General features: G+C 36.8%; 1 protein-coding gene across 1 annotated transcript in view; it reads left to right on the forward strand.

Moving 5' to 3' along the window:
* Nucleotides 1-545: 545 nt before the first annotated feature.
* The window catches only part of cntnap5a (contactin associated protein family member 5a), a 199,469-nt gene continuing 176,211 nt past the window's right edge, over nt 546-23,803 (forward strand). The window contains exon 1 of the mRNA XM_055022388.1: nt 546-694. Within this exon, the coding sequence (XP_054878363.1) occupies nt 622-694 (73 nt within the window). The 5' untranslated portion in view covers nt 546-621. The remainder of the gene's footprint in view (nt 695-23,803) is intronic.

Consider the following 23,803-nt stretch of genomic DNA (forward strand, 5'->3'; position numbering starts at 1 on the left):
ATGTGTTGAAGTTTTAAAAAATCTATTTCTTCTTAACATTTTATCAGAGCTGTGTTGAGAGCCAGTTTACTGTAAAAGCAGATCAACATCTGAGCAGTTTAACTGACCTTTTCTCAGCCATTCAAATGTCATACCAGAGCCAGAAATGGTTCGAATGTTTCATCTTTAAATAAAGCCTGAAGAATTAAGAAATAACCTGACTTTAAGGTGCTGCTTGCCAGGATGAAGGAATTCATGTCCAGGCTGTTACACACAGTATGTTGTCTTAACGCACAGCCTCAAGAGGAAGCGCTGCTGTTCTCTGTGGATATTTGCCGTTGTTCTGTTTTTACAGCAGCAATGATTGGGCAGCCCGGTTCTCTTGTTCTGCCAATAAACCCTGAAACAGACACAGACGGGGGAGGCAGTCAGGGGGTGGGGGGTGGGGGGACGTGGGCTGTACCTCACAGGGAGGTGAGGTACAGCCCTCCCTCCTCCCTCACAGGGAGGAGGGAGGGCGTGCCATCGTGGGAGAGGTCTGCTTCTCCACACTAGAGTCCCACCATCCCTCCGAGCTGGAGGAACAAGCAGGACCCTGTTTGCGGATTCTCGGATAGATAACAGCGCAGCACAGCCGGGAAGATGGATGTTCTGTTTCCTGCGGTTCTTCTTTGCACTTCGAGTGTCCTCAACGGAGCATCAGCCGCGTCTCACTGTGAGTATGGCACCTGTCAGCGCCGTGGCTACGCGGCTGGAGCTGCCGATGCTGCGGCTGGCTGGGCTTCACGCCCGGCTGGAGGGGCGCCGTGACCGTGGCTGACACTGCTGGTTGTCATCTCTAGTTTTTGTTGTACATGTTAAAAGTTGATGAGCAGTAGCGAATGTATGAAGGTCAAGCAAACAGGTTTCATTCTGTTCCGCTGCTCGCTGCTCCTTGGGCTGAACAAAGTGCCGAGTGGCCGCAGCTGGATGTTCTGCCGAGGTTCGGCTCCATGAGAGCATCATCTCCAGACAGCCTGCATCCCACTGAACACAGCCCGCCACCCAACACGGGCTGGCGGGCGGGCTGTTGAACTGCGCTAAGGCCTGTCTGCGCTGTGTTGCCTGCTGAGGACGCAAATTTAACATGTTAAAAACAAACAAACACATTTTTTTAGTAAGCACCAGTCCCTGCTCTGGTTATTTGCATGTTATGTTGGTATATTTCTGTTGCTTGAAGTCTAATTTGCAGTTATTGTTCGAAATACATATAGGATCATATTTAATTGAGAAGTAGGATTTATTTTTTTAATTAATCATTTTTATTGAGCTGGTTTTGTACCTAAAATACAGAGGAACACAAACCTTCAGAAACTTAAGTCACACAAAGTAATCATCTTTCAAAATGGCATCCCATTTTAAAATCAGACTTCTGAGGCTTTGTTTGCTTTTTTCTTTATTTTACTGTTAAATCAAAGAACGGCGTGATTTAACAATAAGGGCTAAACTAAACTCCAACTTTTAGTTTCACAGACAGCCACACCTTAGACCCTTTTTCAAAGTGGTAAATGCAGCATCGACATCAGCTGGTTAGCAAAATCACACAATGTTCACAGATGTGATATTGTTTATAATTTTTTTTAAGACAACAGTATATTGAATATGTTATAAAAATGTTGGAGTGTGTACTTCTACAAGATGTTTCTAGGAGGCTGTAATGAGAGTGAGTGTCTTAAATATAAAATAAGACATTGTGTTGCCCGCAGCCATATCATGTGGAAATGACAATGTCCAGCTTTGGATCGTCAGATCCAGAGAGATGGCTGAGTGGAAAACAGTCAACAGAGATGAGAGCTATGCTTGTATTATATATAGGGTGTTGCTTTGGACAGAATCATAATGTCCAACATTACCAGACTCAAAATCAAGAGTAATTTTTATTTATTTTATTTTATATTTTTTGCCACCACAGGATAACTGCTCAAAGCAGCATGTTCACAATTCCTGGTCAAATATGGACCAAAAGTTTCACTTCAGTTAGTGGAACAAATTTATTTTTAGTCCTGTGCAGAGTTATTTATTTCAACATAAATACTGCTCTTTGGTCTGGAGTATTCTCAGATTTTGTCTGAAATTCCACTTGTTTTTTCTATTTTACTTTTATGTGGTTTATTTAGGATTGTCAGGATGATTAATAAATCAATTATTGACATAATATCATAAACTGGGTGACTTCAGTCTTTAGTCTGCTTTGATTTCATTCAGCCCATTTTTTGAAGGACAATTTTGTTTACAGAGACTCCATTGTCCATTCCATTTGCTGTTTCTGTTGCTTATTTATCGCTGATGTTTAAAATCTCTTCCAGTTCCAGTGTTAAATGTTTTACTAGAATTTAAAGTTTATTGATGTTTGAGTATGTGTTCTTGCATTATTTTACCATCACTATTATATTACTTAAAAAGGTCTTAAAACAACTATCGTTTGTCCCAATAACAAATTATCATGCAGCCAAATTTGTCATTGTGACAGACCTAAGCTTATGACAACCACTCACAACAAATCCTGTCAGAACTTGTCCTTTCTCAGAAACCCCACTGTGCCTAAAACGTCATGCAATCTAGAACATCCAAGGTATGCTTAAATCATTGAAAAGAAAAATGCCTTCCAATGCCAAACCTGTCATTTAATTTTTGTCCCTGTTCTAAACTAGAATTGTATTGTTTCACCATCAATTCATTTGTTGTATTGTTGAGACTTGTACCAGTTAATGGTGGGGTTGATCTGGGACCAGCTCTATGTTCACCAGTTCCACGTTCACTATTCAGGTAATCATTCCCTGTCTGAGTTCTTGATTAAAGTCATAATGTTTATGTTTGAACAGAGTACTATTTTCTATCAGCCCAGGATGGAAGCTGTAAAGGAGTTTGAGGAGATGGACTGGAAACTAAAGATTTCATGATGGGTTGTCGATATGCAATGATAGGTAAAAAGTGTTGTATGGGGCATGGGAGATGGACACGTCATGATATCTATGTCTTGGCTATGTAGAACCTACCATGTCCTATGAATAGGGTAGTATAACATGGTAGACACCATAACACAAGCCTACCAAAATAAGCAGTTTTCAACAGCAAAGCATAATGTTTTTATTCACTAACCTGAACTTTCAAGGAGCTTGATTAAAAAAAAACATGGCAGTGGTAGGATCATGTTGAAAGGATGCTCCCTGTTTCTCTTTTAGTACCACAGTTGAAACCAATAATCACCGGTATATCTTCCAAGTCGGAGGGAATGTCTATTCTATCTTCCTATTTGTATCAATAGTACATTAAATGCCATACATGGCATGATTAGAACTATAATATTTTTGGGAAATCTAAAGGTTAATTCAATTTTTCAGTATTATTACAATTCTTTTATTTTCATGGGTTAGACTTTTTTTTTAAATGTTGGGGTGAATTTTATGGCTAAAAACTTTCTGTCAACCACTTTTCTCCATATGAGCACTATTGGAAGGATAACAACATTAGACAACATGTTTGTGAAACTATTGTGTTGGGTTGTTGCTTTGGATTTTTGAGGCTTAAGTTGTAAATATCAAACAATTTGAATGCTTTGAATTACAGAATATAAAATATTCTCTAGTTGTGATGATCTTTGTCCTTGACAGTCATCAAATGTTGGCTCAGAGGTGATCAGACTTGATGTGTACACAAATCAATGTAAAATACCACAGAAAAATTACCATATCAAATAAAATAAACTGGATTGAGTTGAAATTTTGAATATGTTTAGATAGATTAACTCTGTAAAGATTGACACTAAATATAATTGGCAAAATATTCTCCGTTTTGCATGGTTTCATCAATACAAATAACAGATTTGAAACATTGTTTGGATTTGTTTTGTATCATAATTGATACAATAGGCTTTTACCTCCTGGGCACATCCCACTGGGAGGAGACCCCGGGGAAGACCCAGGACACGCTGGAGGGACTATGTCTCTCGGCTGGCCTGGGAATGCCTTGGGATTCCCCTGGAAGAGCTGGAAGAAATGGCTGGGGAGAGGGAAGTCAGGGCCTACCTTCTGAAGCTGCTACCCCCGCGACCCGACCCCTGATAAGCGGAAGAAAATGGATGAATGGATGGCATTTCTCTTTCATTTAAATATTGTAATCATCTTTCTTTGTATATAGTCCATGACAATTTAAGCAGAATATTGGCTCGTTGCATTATGTTTTTGTAAACCACTTCAGACAAATAATACATATGCTTTGTGTGGTTAGATGTGATGGAACTGGAGAAACCATAATAAGCTTTGAGTTACAAAGTCACTTTTTGGCTGAATGTTGACAAGAATAAAGAAAACAAGTAAATTTTTATGTAAAAAAATGTTTCTCCCCTCTGATGGCCATTCTATAGAATGCACAATGTGGTGTCCAGCATTTGACCATTGGTTTCCCTGATAACTATTATGTTTATATTTTTAATACATTATTTACCTTGAGCCCCATTAACAAGACTAACACGTTGAACTGAGCTTTCTCAATGATAACAGTGAATGCTTAGGAATGAAGGAGAATTGACTCAACTTACATTGTTGCCCTTTCATGTCATGTTAAAAGGGGCTTGCAGCAGTAAATCCACCAGAGGAGTTGCCACCATTTGATCTGTTTGCCTCCCTGAACTATATGGTGGGTGTGACATCAGTGTTTAAGCTGGTCATGTTCAGGTGAGGAGCAGAGCTGAGCTGACAGCTACATTCTTCATCCTTGACAGTCATGTGCTTCTCAAATGTTGGCAGTGATCAGGCTTGACATACAGTGCAGCGTTGAAACGCTGAGATACTCCTGGAGGTCAAAGTGCTGCTCTCATATTTACCGCTGGGAGGAAGAAGGAGGTGATAGAAGCGGTGTCACAGCTGCTCTGTTGGGAGGCTCAGACAGTGGCAGCCATTTCCTCTCTGAGGCAGCCCTTTGACTTTTTTATGTGATGGTGACAGGTCTGTCATTGGATTTTAGTGCTCAATGGGTCAGTCTGCAGCAGGAGTTAATTGGTGCTGTATTGGCATGGTTTCTCCAATTGCACAAAAAGAGTAATTTGCAATTAAATCAAAATAACGCTTTTCTTTCAATTATTGCATAATGACCATACAATCCAACCTTATTAACCAGTGTTGAAATGTATCTTGACAACAGCAAATCATGAGGTGCTCTCCAGCAGCCGCAACAATAAGAAGTGATTACTGCATGGGGTGAAAATGCTTTTCTTTCAAATGTATTGAGTTCTGCACAGCCGCTTCTGAGGCCTTTAATGACCATGCTGCTACTGTTTTATACTGAATATTACTGAGACTACTTGATGGACAACTGTAATTTCTCATCAGTCTCTAGACTAAAACCAGTGTAGGTTCTGTTTTAGATCTACCCCATGTTTGGAGGCAGAAAACATCTGCCTCCAATGTCCCAGTGCCACTCAGTCCTCCCATTGGCTTACAGTTCAGGCCTGTAAGGACTTGTCTTCATCTATTCTTAAATTGTCTTTTTGTGAAATTATTTTTGAAAGAAGGTTTTGGTGTTTTTCTGAGAAGGGCGCTCAGAGAGATCTATCGGGATGTATCACATCATCATAGAAATTCTGTCATGCTTGGGGTTTGTCGCAGTATTGTGTGAGCATTGATTAGTGTGTTTAATGAGATAGACTAAACTTGCATGATGTTGATTTGCTCTTCACAGCCCAGGCTGCTTTTTATGGTGCCAGCAGGAAGTGGGAGCAGCTATTAATGGGAGCCTTCTTTCAGAGTTTTAATTTTGATTTTATGTTCAAATAGTGGCTGCTGATTTTGTTAATCCCATTTGATGAACTGTTTGCTGATGAGCTTGAAAATCATGTTTGAATATAGATTAAAATACCCAGGCAGTGGAGCACTGCGGGGCTCAGCAGACGGAGTGGCTGCAGGATGTACGGTGGTCATGAGGCCTCAGTACAGCAGTCCTGCATTTGATTCCGGGTCCGAACCAACTAAAGCATGCAGTTCTATTACAATGGTATTTTGGATGGACATTTAATTTAATATACAATTTCCGTTGTACGATTCAGCTGAAAAAAACTCCAAAACAAATATGTTTAAGGTGGAATGTGAACAAATAAAAAGGTGCAAGGTTTTGTTGCATAAATATGAGCCCCCTCTAATGAATATTTTGATGCATCTTCTCATTCATTTTATACATCCGGTCTCTTCTGGTAGGATTATGTGAACTCCTAAAAATACAAAGTTATATTATTTATATCATAGGCTCAAATTTTTGAGAAGGAAACCTGGCAACAGTGTTATCCACCATGATGTCTTTCTGTAGGATAAGCACCAGTAGTACTACAAGTTCTCCATCCCAAAAAAAAAAAAAAAAACAATTGATCCTTTGTCTATTATATTTTTGCTATAATATGTTACAAAGCAGAACTCATGTTTGTACTATACCATCACTTGTAGTCAACAGACTTTGCTTGCCTGGCTAAGCATCTGTTGTTTATTTGTTTTCCATAGTTTTCCATACGTCATTAGGGGTTGTGTATAAACGATACACAAATAGACAGCGGTGACGGCGGAAGGAGTTCACCCTACAATAAATTGCTGGTTAGATTCCCGGTCAGTCTGCCCTCGTCATTTGTGTCCCTGGGCAAAACCCTCCACCTGCTTTGCCTGCCGATGTTGGTTAAAAGAGCTGATGCAAAATGGCAGCCAGACTTCTGTGTGCCTACCCAGGGCAGCTGTGGCTACAATCCAGTAGCTTGCTGTCATCAGTGTGTGAATGAGCCCTTTCAGATTTCAATTGGAGATATAAAAGGCATTATAATTAAAGATGATTATTATTCTAGCAAAGATGGGTTTATATGCATTGAACTGGATGCACTAATTGTGCTGTCCCCAAGACTGTGCGATTCCCTCACACTCTGGTCATGCATCTTGACAGCTTTCACTCAACATTTAACTGTCTTTTTGGAAAATACTTCATCAATGCACACGTCAGCTATAAAAGCCTAAATGCTAGCTCAATTCAGACCTCTAAAATCAATTATAGAATTATAATTGGACATTTAGAGATTTATGGTAAGCTCATATATATTTGTGAACAAAAATAATGTGTGGCACGTTCATACACATCCAATACACTTTTGCTAAACATGGCTTCTTGCGTATCTGAACGAACCACACAGCCAGTCAATCACAGAAAGCTCCTGTTTGTCCAATCAAAGTATTCCTCCTTCCAAATGTTGCATTTGCTTGGAGAAATACGAACCAATCACAACCAGTAATCAAAAACCTTCACCAAAGCAGACATTACTAAACAAATCTAGATTTTAGGAAAACACAACAACAAAACTTAAAGCAAAAACCAATAATATTTAGTGAAGCATAGCAACATTCATTGTTGTCCATTTTAGAAATGTTTATTTTAATTTATTCTATTCTTATATGTGACCAACATTACACAGTTGATTAACTTTTTAGGATTTAACTAAAAGTTAATCAGGATTTAACTGAAATTAAAGGGAAAAACTGTTTTATTTCTTTTATTTGTGTGTGTTTGCCTTTTTTTTAAGATTCCTGGTGTTTAAGTATTCTCAATAATGTCTTCCAAAACCAAAAATCATCACGTCATATTTTAAAATTTTCTGTCAGCAGAAAACCACAGCTCACGTGTACTGTTGACCATAGTACCAGGCGAGATATGTGGGGAAAACCTGCTGCAGTATATTTAACAGTTGGATGTGAGCATCTATCAGTGCTGCTTTAGATTTTACTGTAGTTTGATGCCGTTTCAGTTTATACTGTTTCATCAACTCTCTGCTTGGCAATAATTCAGACCCAGCAATATCTTAAACTTTCATCTAGATTGTGTTGCGTTTATGTGAAATCAAATGACAATATCCATATGTAAAAATACTATTTGAAACAACTCTGGCCTCGTAAGAATGAGAACTTATCTACACCTTGTGTTTGAGAGAAACTTAACAAAGATTCTCTTTATTTAATCCATTATGTGAAGATTTCCTCTCATTACTGCCAAAATCAAGTGCCTTTAGTTTTTCAAACTTTGTCAAATGATTTTGTAGTTTTGGTTTAAATAATCTTTTCAAAAACAAACTAAATTTTCATCTCTCTAGTTCATAACTCTCATGTCACCTCCTTTAAAAAAATTTCTTGAGCTTCACTATATTTGGTAATATTGCAACTTAAAACCTACAAGGATTTTGTCCGAAAAACACCAAGTAGTGTGTAATTCTAAAGAGATGGTTTTAATTTATTTTCTTCTAAGATATTAACTCCTTTACTCTGACACCCCTCACCAATTCTAAAGGGAACCAAAAGCTTCTAGAAGTCACCTCACATTCAGGCTTTAAACATCCAACAGATCAGTAAGGGCCTTGGAGTCAGAGGCGATCCTGGCCTGTTTGGGACTGTGGGTGAACCATCCCACCAGAGAATGGTGGGATTCTCTGGTGGGAATCCCACCAACTCCGTCCACAAAGACGAGGAGGATGGGTGTTTTTTGTAGGCACCGTTGTTAGGGAGTTGTAGGGGATAAAACAATTAGAGGACAGGCGGAAAGGAGGGAGGACACAATTATACTCCCCAAGATTCCACCTTGGACAGTTGCCCATGTCACCCATACCATAAACCACCACTGCTAAGAGGTGTTCTAGAGGACATGAGTGACCAAACATTATCATAACCTTGAACTTCTCATAGAGCTCTGTTCAATTCACCATTTGAATATCAAAAGAGAAAAGCACAACTAGCACCTAAACTTCTAGCGTAATACCCTTAGAATTCATTATTTGTGATAAATCCCTAAAAGAAGAAACAAGTGAAAGAAAACTTCTCAGCACTTACAGGGTTTGGTTTGATTGCTGCATTTTCCATTGAGCAAAAGTCTTGGTTGAATGAAAATATTTAGGAGTATGAACATGTTCTGTTGTTGTGCAAAGCTGGTAAAGACCTAAGACAAATTACTTTCAGCTATGATTTAATATACATGCATGCCACACTTTTCAGATATTGATAATCTTTTTCTTTGTTTAACAATAGTATTCATGTAGCGATGGTCTTTTACACAAAATCTAAATCACTATTTTTGTGGCAATAATTTGGAAGTTCGGGTGACATAAATTACTGATAAAATAAATGTGAAGTCCGACCTATTTTCTTCCACAAACAGATAATTTGCTAAGATATGAAATTATCCATAGATATCAAATTACCAAATGGATAATTCAATAATTAACAAATTCAACAGATTATCTATTTGAAGATAAGATAGCAAATTATTTATTTGCTATCTTTTTACAGAAGCTAAAATATTTTCTATTGAACATAAATATTCATAGGAAATATCTAGATACATTGAGTATGACATTTCTGTTTTAAAAATACAAAAATATATTTTTCCTTGACCCTAATACATTTATTAAGGATTATTACACAATCTCCTCTCAGTAATAAAAGATGCTAAAGGATTTGACCCGTGAAGTCACATTCATTTTTTGCAGCAGTTCCATGTAGGACAGGAATTGAGAAGGTCAGTTTTATTTATGTGCCTTTTGTAAAAAGACACATGCATTGTCGTGGATTGTGTTCTGAGAAGTTGGTATTGTCTGTTAGAAGGCGATGAGCTGCCTATTGGGGTCAGAGGATCCATTTTGCCACAGCTCTAGCTGCCTGTTTATCCACAGAATGTCACTGAGTGTCAGCTGTTGACACTCAGTCAACAGCTTAATTAATAATGCCAGTATGTATTTCTTTTTCATCTTGTGGACAGTTTACTTGATCAACAAAAAGAGGGCCTAAACATTGTGACAAAAAGTTGAAGCAACAAACTGTGGAACAATGTAGGTTATTTATATTGCTGTTTACATGTTATTTTAACATATTTATGGATTTGTAACCTGTTTATTACACATTTATTGGCAAAATTCCAAATCTCCTTCATTAATAAAGCCAGTGAAGGCACGGTGCTCAGCCCTCTTGAGGCCTGATTCAGGAGAATAGAAAGAAAAAGCCTTTCATTAGTGGCTGATGTGACACTCTTCAGCGTGAGTCTGTGGGAGGAATGCTGCCTCACTTCCAGTGATCTCCTCACTGGAGACCGCTTCACCAGCCATCTATTTTTTATGAGATGGAATCGGTTTCTGGGGTGGCAACGCAGCCCCCCACCACACACATACACACACACTTATTTAAATTTTTATGCTTCAAGTTAGCTCAGTGAGCATATACTTCACTACTAATTATTTTCCATCTGAAGGACCAGGAAGGTGTTGAAGCAGAGCATGCATGCAGCTTCATAGGCACAGCGGTGAGGTGGGTTTGCATGTGTGTGTGAGATGGAGACGATGCAGCTGCAGATTCACTCACTAATGAATGTGAAACAGCCACTCAGTGAACTCCTGCAGCTGTACACTTTCAGAGCCCGATGAATTTATCAGATGGTAAATGAGGCAAAGCGGCGTGGCGTGGCGCTGCCTCTCCTCACACTCACCGTTCCTTTGAGAGACAAAACCAACCGGAAGCAGCGTGCCATCGGAGGGAGACTGTGAATCCTGAAATGGGGAATGTTAAAATGCATGTTCACGTCACAGTAGGCTCATCAGATCATGGGGTGAGCTGTTTCATTTCATGTGTTTGAAATGTGAATATCTTGTTTAACTTTCTGCTCCTTAATCATTTAATAATTCTTCCCATGTCAACATTTTCTTAGATATAGAAGGCAGGGAAAAAACACTGGAAACGACATTTAGCAGGATTTTAGTTACATCTACAGAGCCAGGGGGCAGAAATAAAGTTTGAAGTATAAAATATTGAACCAGTAAAAGCCTTGAATCCAGGGGGAAGGAAAGGTTGAAAACTAAGCTCTCAGATGGGGACCTCTGGTGAATTGTACGGAAACAAATAGATAAATTGTGAGAGCAGAATGTAACGTAAGCCACAGCTGAAAAATGATGGGCTTTGCTGAAATCCTGATATATTTTCAATAAAAAAATGGCTCTTTTTTTAACTCCACAGCTTTGATTTGTATACAATTTGGATGAACAATAGAAATTAAATAGATTATTTTTTTTGTTTAACTTCACTGTAGACTGAAAAATTACAGCATCAACAATAAGAATATGTGATGTTTCAAGTAAGAGACATCACATTTGTACCTACAAAATTTATTTGTCAACTTGACTTTTCTATATCTTAGCTTTTTAATGGTAATTACATTACATGGCCAAAATTGCTACTTGTATGAATTTTCTGTTTTAATTGCTGGGTTTCAGATGACGTAGCATCGATGTCACCCAATGCAAATGGAGGGCAAGACGTAAATGCAGCTTCTTGTTGATCCAGCATCAAAATTCAGAGATGCGTTCAGTTATTCCAAACTTTCTAATATAGAGAAAGATTATTATTTATTTTTGTGTTTGAAGGGAGTTGGTCACAAGGGAGTTAATTTTAAGAAACTTACCAAAATTAGAAGAGAAAGTGGATCAACAATCTACACAGGTGCAGAAACTAACAGTGCCAGAATTTGTGGCGCCTACTTTCTAAAATTATTTCCAGATATTTTATTGTACAGTTACTTTGAAGGACAAGCGTTCATATGTAAGGTAAGAGACATATTAATTTTACGCCCCAGCTTGGTAGTCCACAGAGTGCTAATGTTGTAAGCAACTAATTCAGTGTTTATTCTGTTCGACTTTCATGCGAAAACATACAAAAAACTAAGTAAATTAAATATAACCTACCCAGCACTCAACCGCTTTGGTGTTCATCCATCTTCAAGCTACCCGATTTTTAAAAAAACGAAAGGAAAATGAGAGACAAGAATGTTTCTTCCACAGAATGAAAGAAGTATTCATAAAGGATAGATGCTTTAACATAATATGAGAATAAAGGTTAGCTCATACATCCGAAGAGAGAATTCAGCCAAGAAAACATTCAAATTAAACAAAAAAATAAAATTTTACCTTCTCAAATTTTTTGCTATTGTAGAAAAATGTTATATTTTTTTATTTTTCTTCTATCATATGTTTGTAAATACTTGTGCTTCAAAACTTTATGTACATATGTTTGTGTAAGCTAACAGACTGTAAACAGCATTCATACATTGACCAACTCTGTTGAAAGCTCAGTTAGGTTCAGCTCTAGTCTGTAGAATCACCACAGCTTTAGTCCACACCATGTCCCAAATTACAATGCAAGTGATATTTTCTCAGATTTTCTTAAATGGTCAATGCAAATGATGGTCAGTATAATTTTCAAGTCATGAACTATTACAGTATAAATACAATTTTACTGAACAAAACTCCCCATGAGAACATTATTTTTTCCAAAAATAAAAAAACTCAAAATACACTGTTCCAAATTATTCTGCACAGCAGATTTTCTCAACATTTTATGATGAACTGCAAACGGTCATTCTTTGAATGACCGTTTTCATCAGTAAAATTGATGAAAATGTTTCAGAGGTATAGAAAAGAAACCAGAGGTCAAAATAAAATTTAAGGAAATGTGAGAATATGGGACTTGGAATGTTACGAATTAGGCTGTTGCTCATAAAAAAATCTGATTGATCTGATGTCAGTGATCTTAATTAATCCACAACATGACTAAGGCAACCTTAAAAATACAATGCTGAAGTTTTCCATCCGTGGTGTGGTGTTCACATGGTTGACTGCGGTTATCAGTGCTGGGGATCTCTGTGGTAAAACCCTGTTTGGCCTGCATGACTTCCTCCTTGAGCTCTGCAGATAAAAAAAAAAAAACACTCTCTGTTGGGTCAGAGAAAGATGAAATGTAGCCTTTTGTGAGTTTGTGCATCTTTATTAACTTAAAATCTTTTTTCATCTGAGACATTGACAAGGCCTTTTCCATAGTTTGATTTGTTGTTTTTCAGCTAAATGAATACAAGGTTATGACATAACATATATATTCTACAAACATTGACATTAGGTTTGTCTTTGTTTTGGATCTAGTTTTGAAGGTAAACTATCTAGTTTTGAAGGTAAACTTTAAAACATAGGACTGAGGTCAGGGTATTTATTGTCCAGCTGTATTTAATTCTTGCTGCTTACGTTTTACTAAAACTCACAATTGTTTTTAAAAGTTTAATTACAGTAAAATCCAACATGTTTAAATCTTTAACTCTCCTTAACCTCTGTAAGCTTTTGCAACTGTTAATGCTTGTGCACCATGCAGTAAGGGTGATTATCTCTGGTGGTTCTGGTGATATTGAAATGCTGCCGCTTGTTTTAGTGTAGACATAAAGTATGGAGTCTTTTTCATAGATGTTTAAGTGATTTTACTTTTCATTATTTCTACTAGTGACCAAATATAAAACCTCGTCATGTCATATCGATACTGTCATGTGGTACAAAACCAAAGTTTGAAGTGAAGAATGCTCAAACAGCAGAGGACATGATGATGTTTACCGGACAAATTCTGCCAACCTCTCAGGTTCAGCGCTTTCAGCACGGCTGAGTTGACAGCTTTCTAATACAGAAAATATTAGTATGTCCCTTCTAAGGACATATTTTGCTGTGATCTTCCATGGTGTGATACACTTTGTAATAATCAGGTTATTAGATTAAGCAGAAAATATTACCTCATTTTTCAGGTGTTACATCTGCAAAAACATCTGGTTTACAGATGTTCATCAACAATATAAATCAATCACCCAGCAGTGTCTGCTAGCTACATTTGTATGCCTGCTAAATGTTTTGCATGTTTTAGAAAATTCTTTACTTCTTTGCACTTCTTTCTGCTTGATAATTTCTCAAGCCTCAGCTTGGCTCTGGCGTGGAAAAACAAAAACAAACATCAGGTGACTCTGATGTTTTTCCATCAGAGCCACTTGATTTTCACAGCTGACTCTGCTGACAGTTGTGTGTTTAATGCAGTTTAATAGGTCAATATGCCAACTCACAGCTGCAACACCTTTTAGATTAATGAGGAAACTCCCACAGATACTGATGCATAGAGATGAAGAGTAATCATTCTTATCATGGTTCTCTACCTTCAGCAAGATGTTGTGGAACTTTTGATATTTACTTAAAAGCTGTGAAACAGCAAGAAATTGAGCTGGCTTCCAAACTCTGGTTTGGTTTGCCTTAAAAATTTTAAAAAATGAAAAAATGTGAAATTATGACAAAAAATTCATGTGTTATTCACAGTTCTTAAACACCAACTATTGAGTCTTCAAAAAGTTAAACATAAAAAATATAATTAAAGTAAGTAATAATTTGCACTTCAATTTAATCTTAAGTAATTAGCCAGTGGATCTTAAAACAAGTTCAGTAATAGTCACATTTAAAAGTAAGAAGAATTAAAAGAAATATGAACAAAAACGGGCAATGATGAGTAAGTATTTGTGCGGCATGCTTAGCTAATAATACAACTTTAAAGTGTGACGTTTTCTTGTGTTTCCTAAATTATGCTTTGTTTTACTTCTGCAGCTTGGTGCAGTATTTTGATTTGCTGGTTGTGAATGGTTGTTATTTTTCCAATCAATTGTAGCATTTGCAAAAAATCTTCTGATTGGATAAAGAAAGACCTGTCTGTGATTTACTGGTGGTGAGGCTCATCTAAGACTGCGTGAGATGTAAATGCACACAACACACATTGCTCTGTTCATGTGGATCACATCAGCCTATTGCCCTTAATGTAGTTTAGTAAATGTCAGCTCTGTAGCAGATGCTCCCTGTGGTCAGACTCAGTAGTGATTAAAAAAAATTATACCTGACCCTAGACTCGCATTGTGTTCATGTATAGACCATGTCGCCATTGCGCTTTCAACCGATTTGCCAAATATACTCTTAACCCATTTTTGTCATCACTGTTACTGGTGCATTTAAAGGAACCTTATTTAAAAAAGTAAACTAAGGTTAGCCTGTCAGAGGGGCAACTTTGGTGACCTGCCTAGCTTATTATACACTGGGGCAAACTCTGCAACACTGAACCCTCAATCATTGGTCTTTACCGTCATATATCTACATAGATGGAAGTCAGTAGCTCTGGACTGGGAGGTCTTCCAAAATACATACATTTCCTTGTGCCTTATTCCAGGCATAAAGGCTTTAGACTTAGATATGTTACTGATACACTGAGATAGAACCGATTTCAAACACATCAATAAAAAAATTTCAAAAACTTCAGCATGGGCTGGTTAATCAACAACCAAGCTAAGATTTTAGTATGGTGAACATCTTCCATCACACCTTTCCTACAAATTGTTTATATGTTATTGTTTTTTTTCAGAATATAGTATCTGACATTTCTCATTAATATTCATATTTGTATGTCTTTTAGTTCTTATACATACTCTTAAGCATCAGTAAGAGCCAGAGTATCCAGGAAGAAATGGATGGACAGAAAATGCATACCCAAAGCAAGTACACCACAAGCTGGGATTCGAAACCACGACCTTCTTGCTGCAAAGCAGCAGTGCAATAAACTGCACCTTAATAACAAACTTTTCTTATTATTTAATGTCTTTTAACCATCATATGCCAAAGATTCTTTTCCAGATTGTAAGTCTGACCTAGCTGTTAATGAAAGGTCTTCGTCAGCAGCATATTGGCAAAGGAGTGTGTGTCTTTACACCTTTAGACCATGTAGGCTGTATTGCCTATCGGGGTTATGTAAAAGTAAAATGTTGAAGAAAACCTAAAGGTTTAGAAAATAATTAGAAAAGGTTGACTTCAAAGATTCTTAACATTTGGACAAACCACCCAGCTCATTTTGTGACTGCCTAGATAGTCATTATATGTGTATGCGCACGCCTTCCTAGCAAAAACTGTTGTCAACAAGATCCATCTTCTTACACCTTTTCCTTTTCCTTGAGTCACTGATTTAATCATGACTCTTAATTACTAAAAATCCAATTAATAAAACTAATTAGCTTAAACTGAACAAAAGTCTGCAGACATAAACCCAGCATAAATCGAAGTCAAAATGTAGATGAACTCAGATCTTGTAATTCACCTTTATATAACCTTCCTGTCTACCTGTGCTGTTTTGCACAGAGGGAAAGTGAAAATACAGCCTGCGTGGTCCTCTGAAGATCAAGTATACGCAACAACATGCTTTTTGATTGGAATAAAGAAAATACTAAGCTACATGATATCAGACTATTTAGAGAAATAATTTCTGGCTCATCCCTTAGGACCTGAAAAAAAATCTATCATGATGAATGTGGCGCCAGTAGAGGCCTTTCCCTTTCCAGCTCCACTGGTCACACAGTGACGCTGCACCAGCTCCCAATCTATAGAGTGTGCTGCAAATAGCTTTATAGCCTGTAAGTTTCCTCCTCTATTTATTTCACTGTTACTGGCAGAGGGTTTGAAAGGATTATAAACACCCACTTTGTATTGACTATGCCAATAAGATGCAGGCAAAAATGTGTGGGGGCACTTATAGTGACAGAAAAATTAGACCAAGAGCTGGAAACGAGAAAATACTAATTGGATGGGAGAACTCTGTGATTGGCTGGATTTCACAGTCTACATTTATATAATTATATGTTATGGTTAGAGCTCCATGTTGGTATTGCATGATGTGATATTGATTAGGATGTAATCAGTGAATTCTAAAACATATTACGTCCTCATTCTCTCAAATCCCAGGCCGATATCTGAACAATCTCTGTGTCTTTGTTGCCTAAAGATAACTGGCAGCATCTGTAAGCAGAGCTACTTAATGTGGCTCTTTACACTGTGTTATTAGGCCATAACCACCTGCTGCTGGGCTGATTGAGGGCGGCTGTAGCTGTGATTAAGAGTGGAGCCCGGCCTGTGCTTTACTTGTTAGGATTATTGCTTTGACTGTGTGTTTAGCACGACATGGCTGTGTTGTCTGAAGGTTGTGACTGAGCTGTGCTTCTGAACTCCTGCGGGGTTGTGCTTAATGAGGTGTATGTACGGCAGGTTAAGCTGTGTTTTTTTATGCAATTATGACTGTCAGGATTATTATATAATCACATATATTTTACATATTCTGTCAGAAAAAAATCTGACAGAGGAAATGTCAGGCCTCAGTCTCCAACTGACCTTAAATGTAGATGTTGTTGTCAATAATATATCTACTTGAAATACATTTTAAAAGCTTTTGAGTCTAAGACTACACAACAGTTGGAAAAATCTATCTATTACATCTTTTATTTAACAAATATTGCAATATCAATTGCGTTCATAAGTATTTGTTGTTTACTTTACTATGAGCTCATATTGATGGCTGCTATCCAAAACTCAAAATCTAACAATATGGTTGGAAATGTTCTTTTCTTTCGTCAATTCAATTCACATTCTGAATGAACAAACAGGTGACCTTATTCATGGGTTTATGAGATCAAAATCTCTTTTATCTCACCTGGATCTAAAACTAAATCCTCATTACCTGCCAGTTATCTGGTGCTGTTTATAAAACCTGTTTATATTTAGCTATGTGTGACTTTCTTTCATTGATTTTATTTGGTGCCACCAACATAATAATTGACACACATTATAAAATGTGCAGTTTCAGTGAAATTTGATTCTCTGGCAAAAGCTTCTCAAATTGGAACTATTTTGCATGCTTGTGATCCTGTCACTGTGTTTTGGTGGCGGTGTAGTCTGTGTATTAATTTTCACTTTGATGATGAGGGTGCAGTTTATCTAACCTTAAGTCTTCACCATAGAATATCCTGGTGCTGCACTTGCTTACATCCAAGTTCCATTTTTGCTTTTGTTCAAATCAGATCATAGTTGAACAAAAAAGTAATCAAATTTTGGTGTTTATTCCTGAAGTCTGAATTGACCATATCTGCATCTGGGCATATTTTTTGTTCACCTTTAATGTGGAGGGAGGATGAGATTATGATGAAATCAAAGAAGCTTTCCAACTTCAAACTCCTTGAAGCTCATTAGAACACTTTAGGTTTTTGCAAGTCCTTTAAAAATCTGGTCAGAAAATATAAGATGGGTTTAATTGGTGTAATGGCAGGAATTTTTTTTTTTGCTGACTACAGAGAAGGCCTTGAATATTTTCATATACCACTGCACTGTTAAACATTGAGCCATATTTAGTTGTGTCCACTATCTTCTACTCTTTAAGTCAAATTAATTTAGATTTTGAACCTAGATGTGCGAGTTTGTGAAAGATAAACTTACAGCATTAAATCGTGTACATGTTTATAAAATTTGTCAAACCTCCAAGAGTTGAATAAGGTTAGTATGTTAAAAAAACTGAAAGAAGAAAAAGACAGCAGTGGGAACTACTTCCCAATTTGCTTAGTAACATGTTTTTGTATCCTGTTTTGCAACATGAGTAATGTGTTATATTGATATGACTCATGTGAGTTTTTAAAACAAATGTTCACTTTAATGCAACTAACAGTTTGCAAAGCTACAGGATAATGTCCTGGCTGCACTAAATATTTTTAGTGCAGAGGATTCTTTGTGGTGTTTAATACAATTCTTGATGAGATCAAATATCTTGTTTGAGTAATTTAAAACAAGAATTTAAGTAATTACTTATTATAACTTGAAAATGTATGTGAAAATAATAGAGAAATGTGCGTTGTTTGACTAGGTGAGGGAATATTGTGAAAAAATCATTTGGTTTAAATTACAGCAGTTAGTTAAAACTCAATTCAAGGTTAATGAACTTGTCTGAACAGTGTTTCGACAACTTCATAAACTTTAATTTCTGACTTAAAACCAAAGCAATTTTTTAAAGTAGGATTTTCAAGGCAACAAGGTGAACTTTCATTTTCAAGTTAAATCACATCAAATGTTTTACAGTGTGTATGTTAAACATTTATGTTTCTTTACTGTTGTTTATCTATTGCTAGAGCAGAGTTTTGACTAAATGAAGATCAATTAATTTAAATCTCAGAGGTATATGAATAATTTTGGACTTAAATGGTTAATAGAAAAATGGAATTGGTTTTAGAGACTTAGAGACTTAGACTTAGACTTGACTTTATTGATCCCTTGGGAAGACTCCCTCAGGAAATTATAGTTACCAGCAGCTCACAAGCAAAAATGTGGCACACAGTAAGCATACACAAAAGAATACAAAAAAATACAAATTAAATACAAAACAAAGAATATAAATACAACACAAAAGGAAATTATAGCAATTTGGTGGATAGATTGACCATTGATATGGTATTGCACTGTATGGTTTGGCCTGATAAATATGGAGTTCACATTTGTAGAAAAACTACTCCTTCTTCCCTCTGTCCTGTGTCACCTCCGACCCCCCAGTGAGGAGTTGTACAGTCTGAAGGCGTGGGGGACAAAGGAGTTCTTGAATCTATTGGTCCGGCACTTGGGAAGCAGCAGTCTGTCACTGAACAGGCTCCTCTGGCTGCTGATGACGGCGTGTAGAGGGTGGCTGCTATCGTCCATGATGTCCAGCAGTTTGTTCAGTGTCCTCGCCTCTGCCACCGTCACCAGAGAGTCCAGCTTCATGCCGACCATTATTTTTATCATCACTTTTATTGTTATTATTATAAATGACACAAAATATTTAGATTAAAAAAATTGCCTTCCTTTATTACTTAACATTTTTCTTAAGTTCTAATTCAGTGGAAGTCAGGAATCACGCAGAGATCACATAATCACAGCATCACGGCGTGAAACAGAAGTGCATGAATGAACTTCACAGCTTTAACTGTGGACTACAAGAGCATCTGCAACTTCAGCTGTGCTAACAGCCTGTTTGTGCTCAGATATAGTTTGGCCTTCTGAACAGACGTGTGCACAGTGTCACTCTGTAGTATCTGTTCACTAATTCTGTGTCATGTTTACTCAGGACAAATGGAACATTTTCTTGCATCTCAAAAAGAAGGTATTCACCAGCTTCAATCTCTTGAAGTCTGTGAAGGTCTGTCGGTGAATCTCCTCCTTATATTTTATTAGGTTTTGTTTTGTGGCTCTTTATTAATCTCAAGACAATTATGAGTTCACACACATAGATAACCATACATAAAAATACTAGATTAAAATGCTTAAAACGTCTTGAAATGCATAATAAAATAGCATAAAAATGATGACAATAATCAGAAAAATCCAGGTTTCTGAGATTAGCTAATCATCCTAGGTTTTGCGCTCCTTGTTAAAACCAAATCCTGCATTTAATCAAAAAGGTTGTTGTGCACATATGTTAAGCCCAGTGCTGTAAGAAGCGTTTCATCACATAATTAAAACAACCAGATATTTGTAAAGCGAGCTTAAAACTCCACAGCAGTTCTTTATCCATGCTCTGTGTCTAAATGCAGTTCTGTTTAGGTTTCTTTGTGCTTTCAGCTGACAGATTAACATTCTTTTTAAAGAAACATTTTGGGATAGATGCTTCTTTCCTATTTTAACGTAGCTCGTCCAGCCAGCTGATGCAGAGCTCTGATCGTGACAAACCACAGGCAGATGTAACATGAAGGTCACCTACACAATAAGGAAGGGATTTTTTTACATCACCATAAATGTTGAAAAGGTTACGTGTTTAATGGTTGGAACAGATGCTGAACATACAGCAGGGGTCAAAGGATGCTGCTACTGATTGCACTGAGAAATAGTTAGGACTTCTTGGAATAAGGGATGCAGAGGCATTGCAAAAAAGGCAGTTGTTGCATATTTTAATACAAGTGTGTGACCAAATTATTCACTATCCTGTTTCAGTCTTTATTCTTAGCTTAGTATATTTTGGACTACCAAATGTACCTTAAATAATTAGAAGAACCTCACTTACCAATGTTTATCATGTACACTCAGCAGTAAACACTGTTTACTTGTGATTTAGATCATATTCAAATAAAGAGACCTGCTGAATCATTTTTTTCCTGGTTGATCTGAAGTTCAACTTCACAACCAAATGGAGGAGATCAGGAAGATGCGATTTATGTTTTGGATTAGATCATTTTTGCAAATATCACAGCTATATAACCTTAAGATCAGCTCTCAAATTATCAACGATTTTGACATCCATACAATTACAACATTCTAATGCTTAATCTGTCCAGGGCCTACTCCGCCTCTCATCTCAAGACCACTGGACACCAGGACCCGCGCAACTCTGCAAGGACAAATTGGACAAATTTATGGATGGATGGTTTTTTCCCAGTTACAAACTATGAGACTTCAGTTTCGTAATCAGTAATCAGCATGATGTTCTGACAAATAGCAAAATAGCTAACTTTTGTGGGAACAGTGGTTCTTAATCCATGTACAACTGTGACAGTTATACATTAAGAGAATACTATTGAGTACTGTATTGTACATTGTACTGTATTGTTAGTTTAAATGAATCGAAAATTTCTTAGTGTTATATTTAGATATGATTCATTCCAGGGAGCTGCTCAAAATGTTTTTACATCGGGTAGACTTGGTTCCCTTGGGGAATAAAATTGCTACATTTGTTCCATTTTCAACTGGTATGGTTCTCTTTTTCACTGTCAATCAAAACTGTAGTCCACTTCATACCAGATTGATTTGTTCTGCATCAGTTTGAGGAAACTTTCAGCCAGTCCCAACTTTCTTAAAAAACAAACTAAAATTCAATTAAAGCAGACTATAACAGTGTGAATGCATCCTGTGTAAAGACTGATTGAAACTAAGCTTATATGAGATTCTCACTGTATGATAAATATGGACCACAGACTGATGAAATCTGTTTGCTGAGATGAAAAAGTTCAAACTACAGGTATATGTTTTAATCATAACAGGACTATTGTGTTATTACTAACAGCTGCTAAATTAAGCTGAACAGTCCTGTTGCAAGGAATATCTCTTATTGGAGATATAATTTTTAAAGAGTGATAGCAGAAGTCTGCTGAGATGCTTACTATTCAGGCTATCTGATTGGGTAAAACCTTTTGTCTGCTGATTATTCACTGTTAGCTTGTCAAATGACCACCTGACAGAAACTTTAATATCACCTGGTTGGGGAAGCAAGAGAGAATTGTAGCACCTACTGGCAGCATGCAGTAACATAGAGAGGAGTGGTAAGATCGGGGTACTTCCTGTTTGCAAAGGTTAAAAACAAACACTCTTCCCTTGTTATCTAGCATTGTGTTAAAAGGTTAAAATACCAGGAATGGCTTGGAAATTGAGGGAGTTTTTCCAAATCCAGCATACCTCTGTAGTGGTAACCAGCCTAGACCTTGGATGAGACTATGAAATTTTGGAAAAATTCTAAATTTCAAATTTTTTTTACAAAGATTAAACTATGATCATGGTTTAAATATTTGAAATCACTGGATCACTGAGACAGTACTGACCAGGCTTGGACAATTTTAGCTGGTGTAGCTAATTAAATAATAATTAACTACATCAGCTAAAATCGTTAATGCAAAAAACAGTAGATCATCTTTACAACTGTCACAATTACAATCACATGTGGACAATTATTGACAGACTGGATACATTAAGAAAAGGGATTTTGGTTTCAACATATTAAGTAATCTGATTTTTTTCATCTTTCAAGTTGTTTTACTCGGGATATGTTGTTTGTATGTTAGTCCCATTCACTTTCAACTGTCCTGCACTAATGTTAAAGCTTTGTCTTGTGTTGGGTAGGAAACCTTCATCTATGAGAAACACGGCTCATCACTACCAGTGATGATACCTGTGATGAGTATCAATGTGACATCAGCAATGCATCCTGAAAACCTACAAAAAAAGTATTAACTTTGATGACCAATTAAAGAAATAAACAATTTCCCAGTTTACCTCATCCAGATTATGGTTTAAGACACAAGCAGAGGAGAACCCAGAGAAGGGGTCTCTAACCATGAAAACTCATTGGATGCACTTAACAATATGTAACTGATTTTGCTATGCAGACTTGACCGAAGCACAATTTGTGATTTGTCTCAGTGTTTAACTCTGTGTCTAATTCAGCAGCGCTGCTCCCACAACTGCACAGTTAATGACCACTGCAGTTTTATTCTTGCAGATCTTTCCACTCAGGTATTTACAAGCCATTTTATATTCCCAAGTCAGCAGTGTGCTGCATCACTCATAGCTGCTCTTACCACTCTGCAATAAAGTTCAGTCTAACTGATTAAGGCTGACACGTTATGAAATGTTACGACAAATAAATAGCATACAATTACATAAGATTACCATTTATTTATTTATGTTTACTGGGTTCATAGTAATGACAACTTTAATTAATAATCCTATTAATCATTTCATATTGACATAATTTGACTAGAAATTAGCTCAAATGAGCAGAATAGTGTCATGTTTAATGTGTTTGTGTTTGCCTGTTGATTTCTTGAAAGATGAATTCTGTTCTGCACATATATTTTATAAGAGACATATGCAAAATCCACTTTCTTAGCCCTTAGACACATTTTTTGTGTACTTTGAGTGTCTAGGAGTGGAAAAAACATAAATGTATTTCTTCATGGTGCTGCAGATGTCTTAAGATTCATTTTGGGTTGTATTTCTCAGTCTGTTAATTTTTCTGTATTAGCTGTAATGTCTTCTTGTCTATTATATCACCATAATTGCTGTGGAACAGCTAAATAAGATCATGACTTCCAGACAAATCAGTTTTGTAATTTGTGATAATTTTTTGTCTCACAACAATACGTTTGGAAACCCTCATTTGTTTGTATGAAGCTTTTAAGGGCAAGTGTTTCATGCAACATCCACCAGTATTGAGAGGCATTTTCTGAAAAACTTTGTTTGAGGGTCACTTCTCTCTACTGAAACCAGGCACACAGCAAACTGGTAAATTGCTAAAATGACAGAACAGCACATTTCAGACATGAATTTTGTGTGTCAATAACAACATTCTGGGCATTGGTTTGA

The sequence above is a fragment of the Poeciliopsis prolifica genome, unplaced genomic scaffold (assembly GCF_027474105.1).
Source record: "Poeciliopsis prolifica strain line A6 unplaced genomic scaffold, Auburn_PproV2 SCAFFOLD085, whole genome shotgun sequence".
NCBI lineage: Eukaryota > Metazoa > Chordata > Actinopteri > Cyprinodontiformes > Poeciliidae > Poeciliopsis > Poeciliopsis prolifica.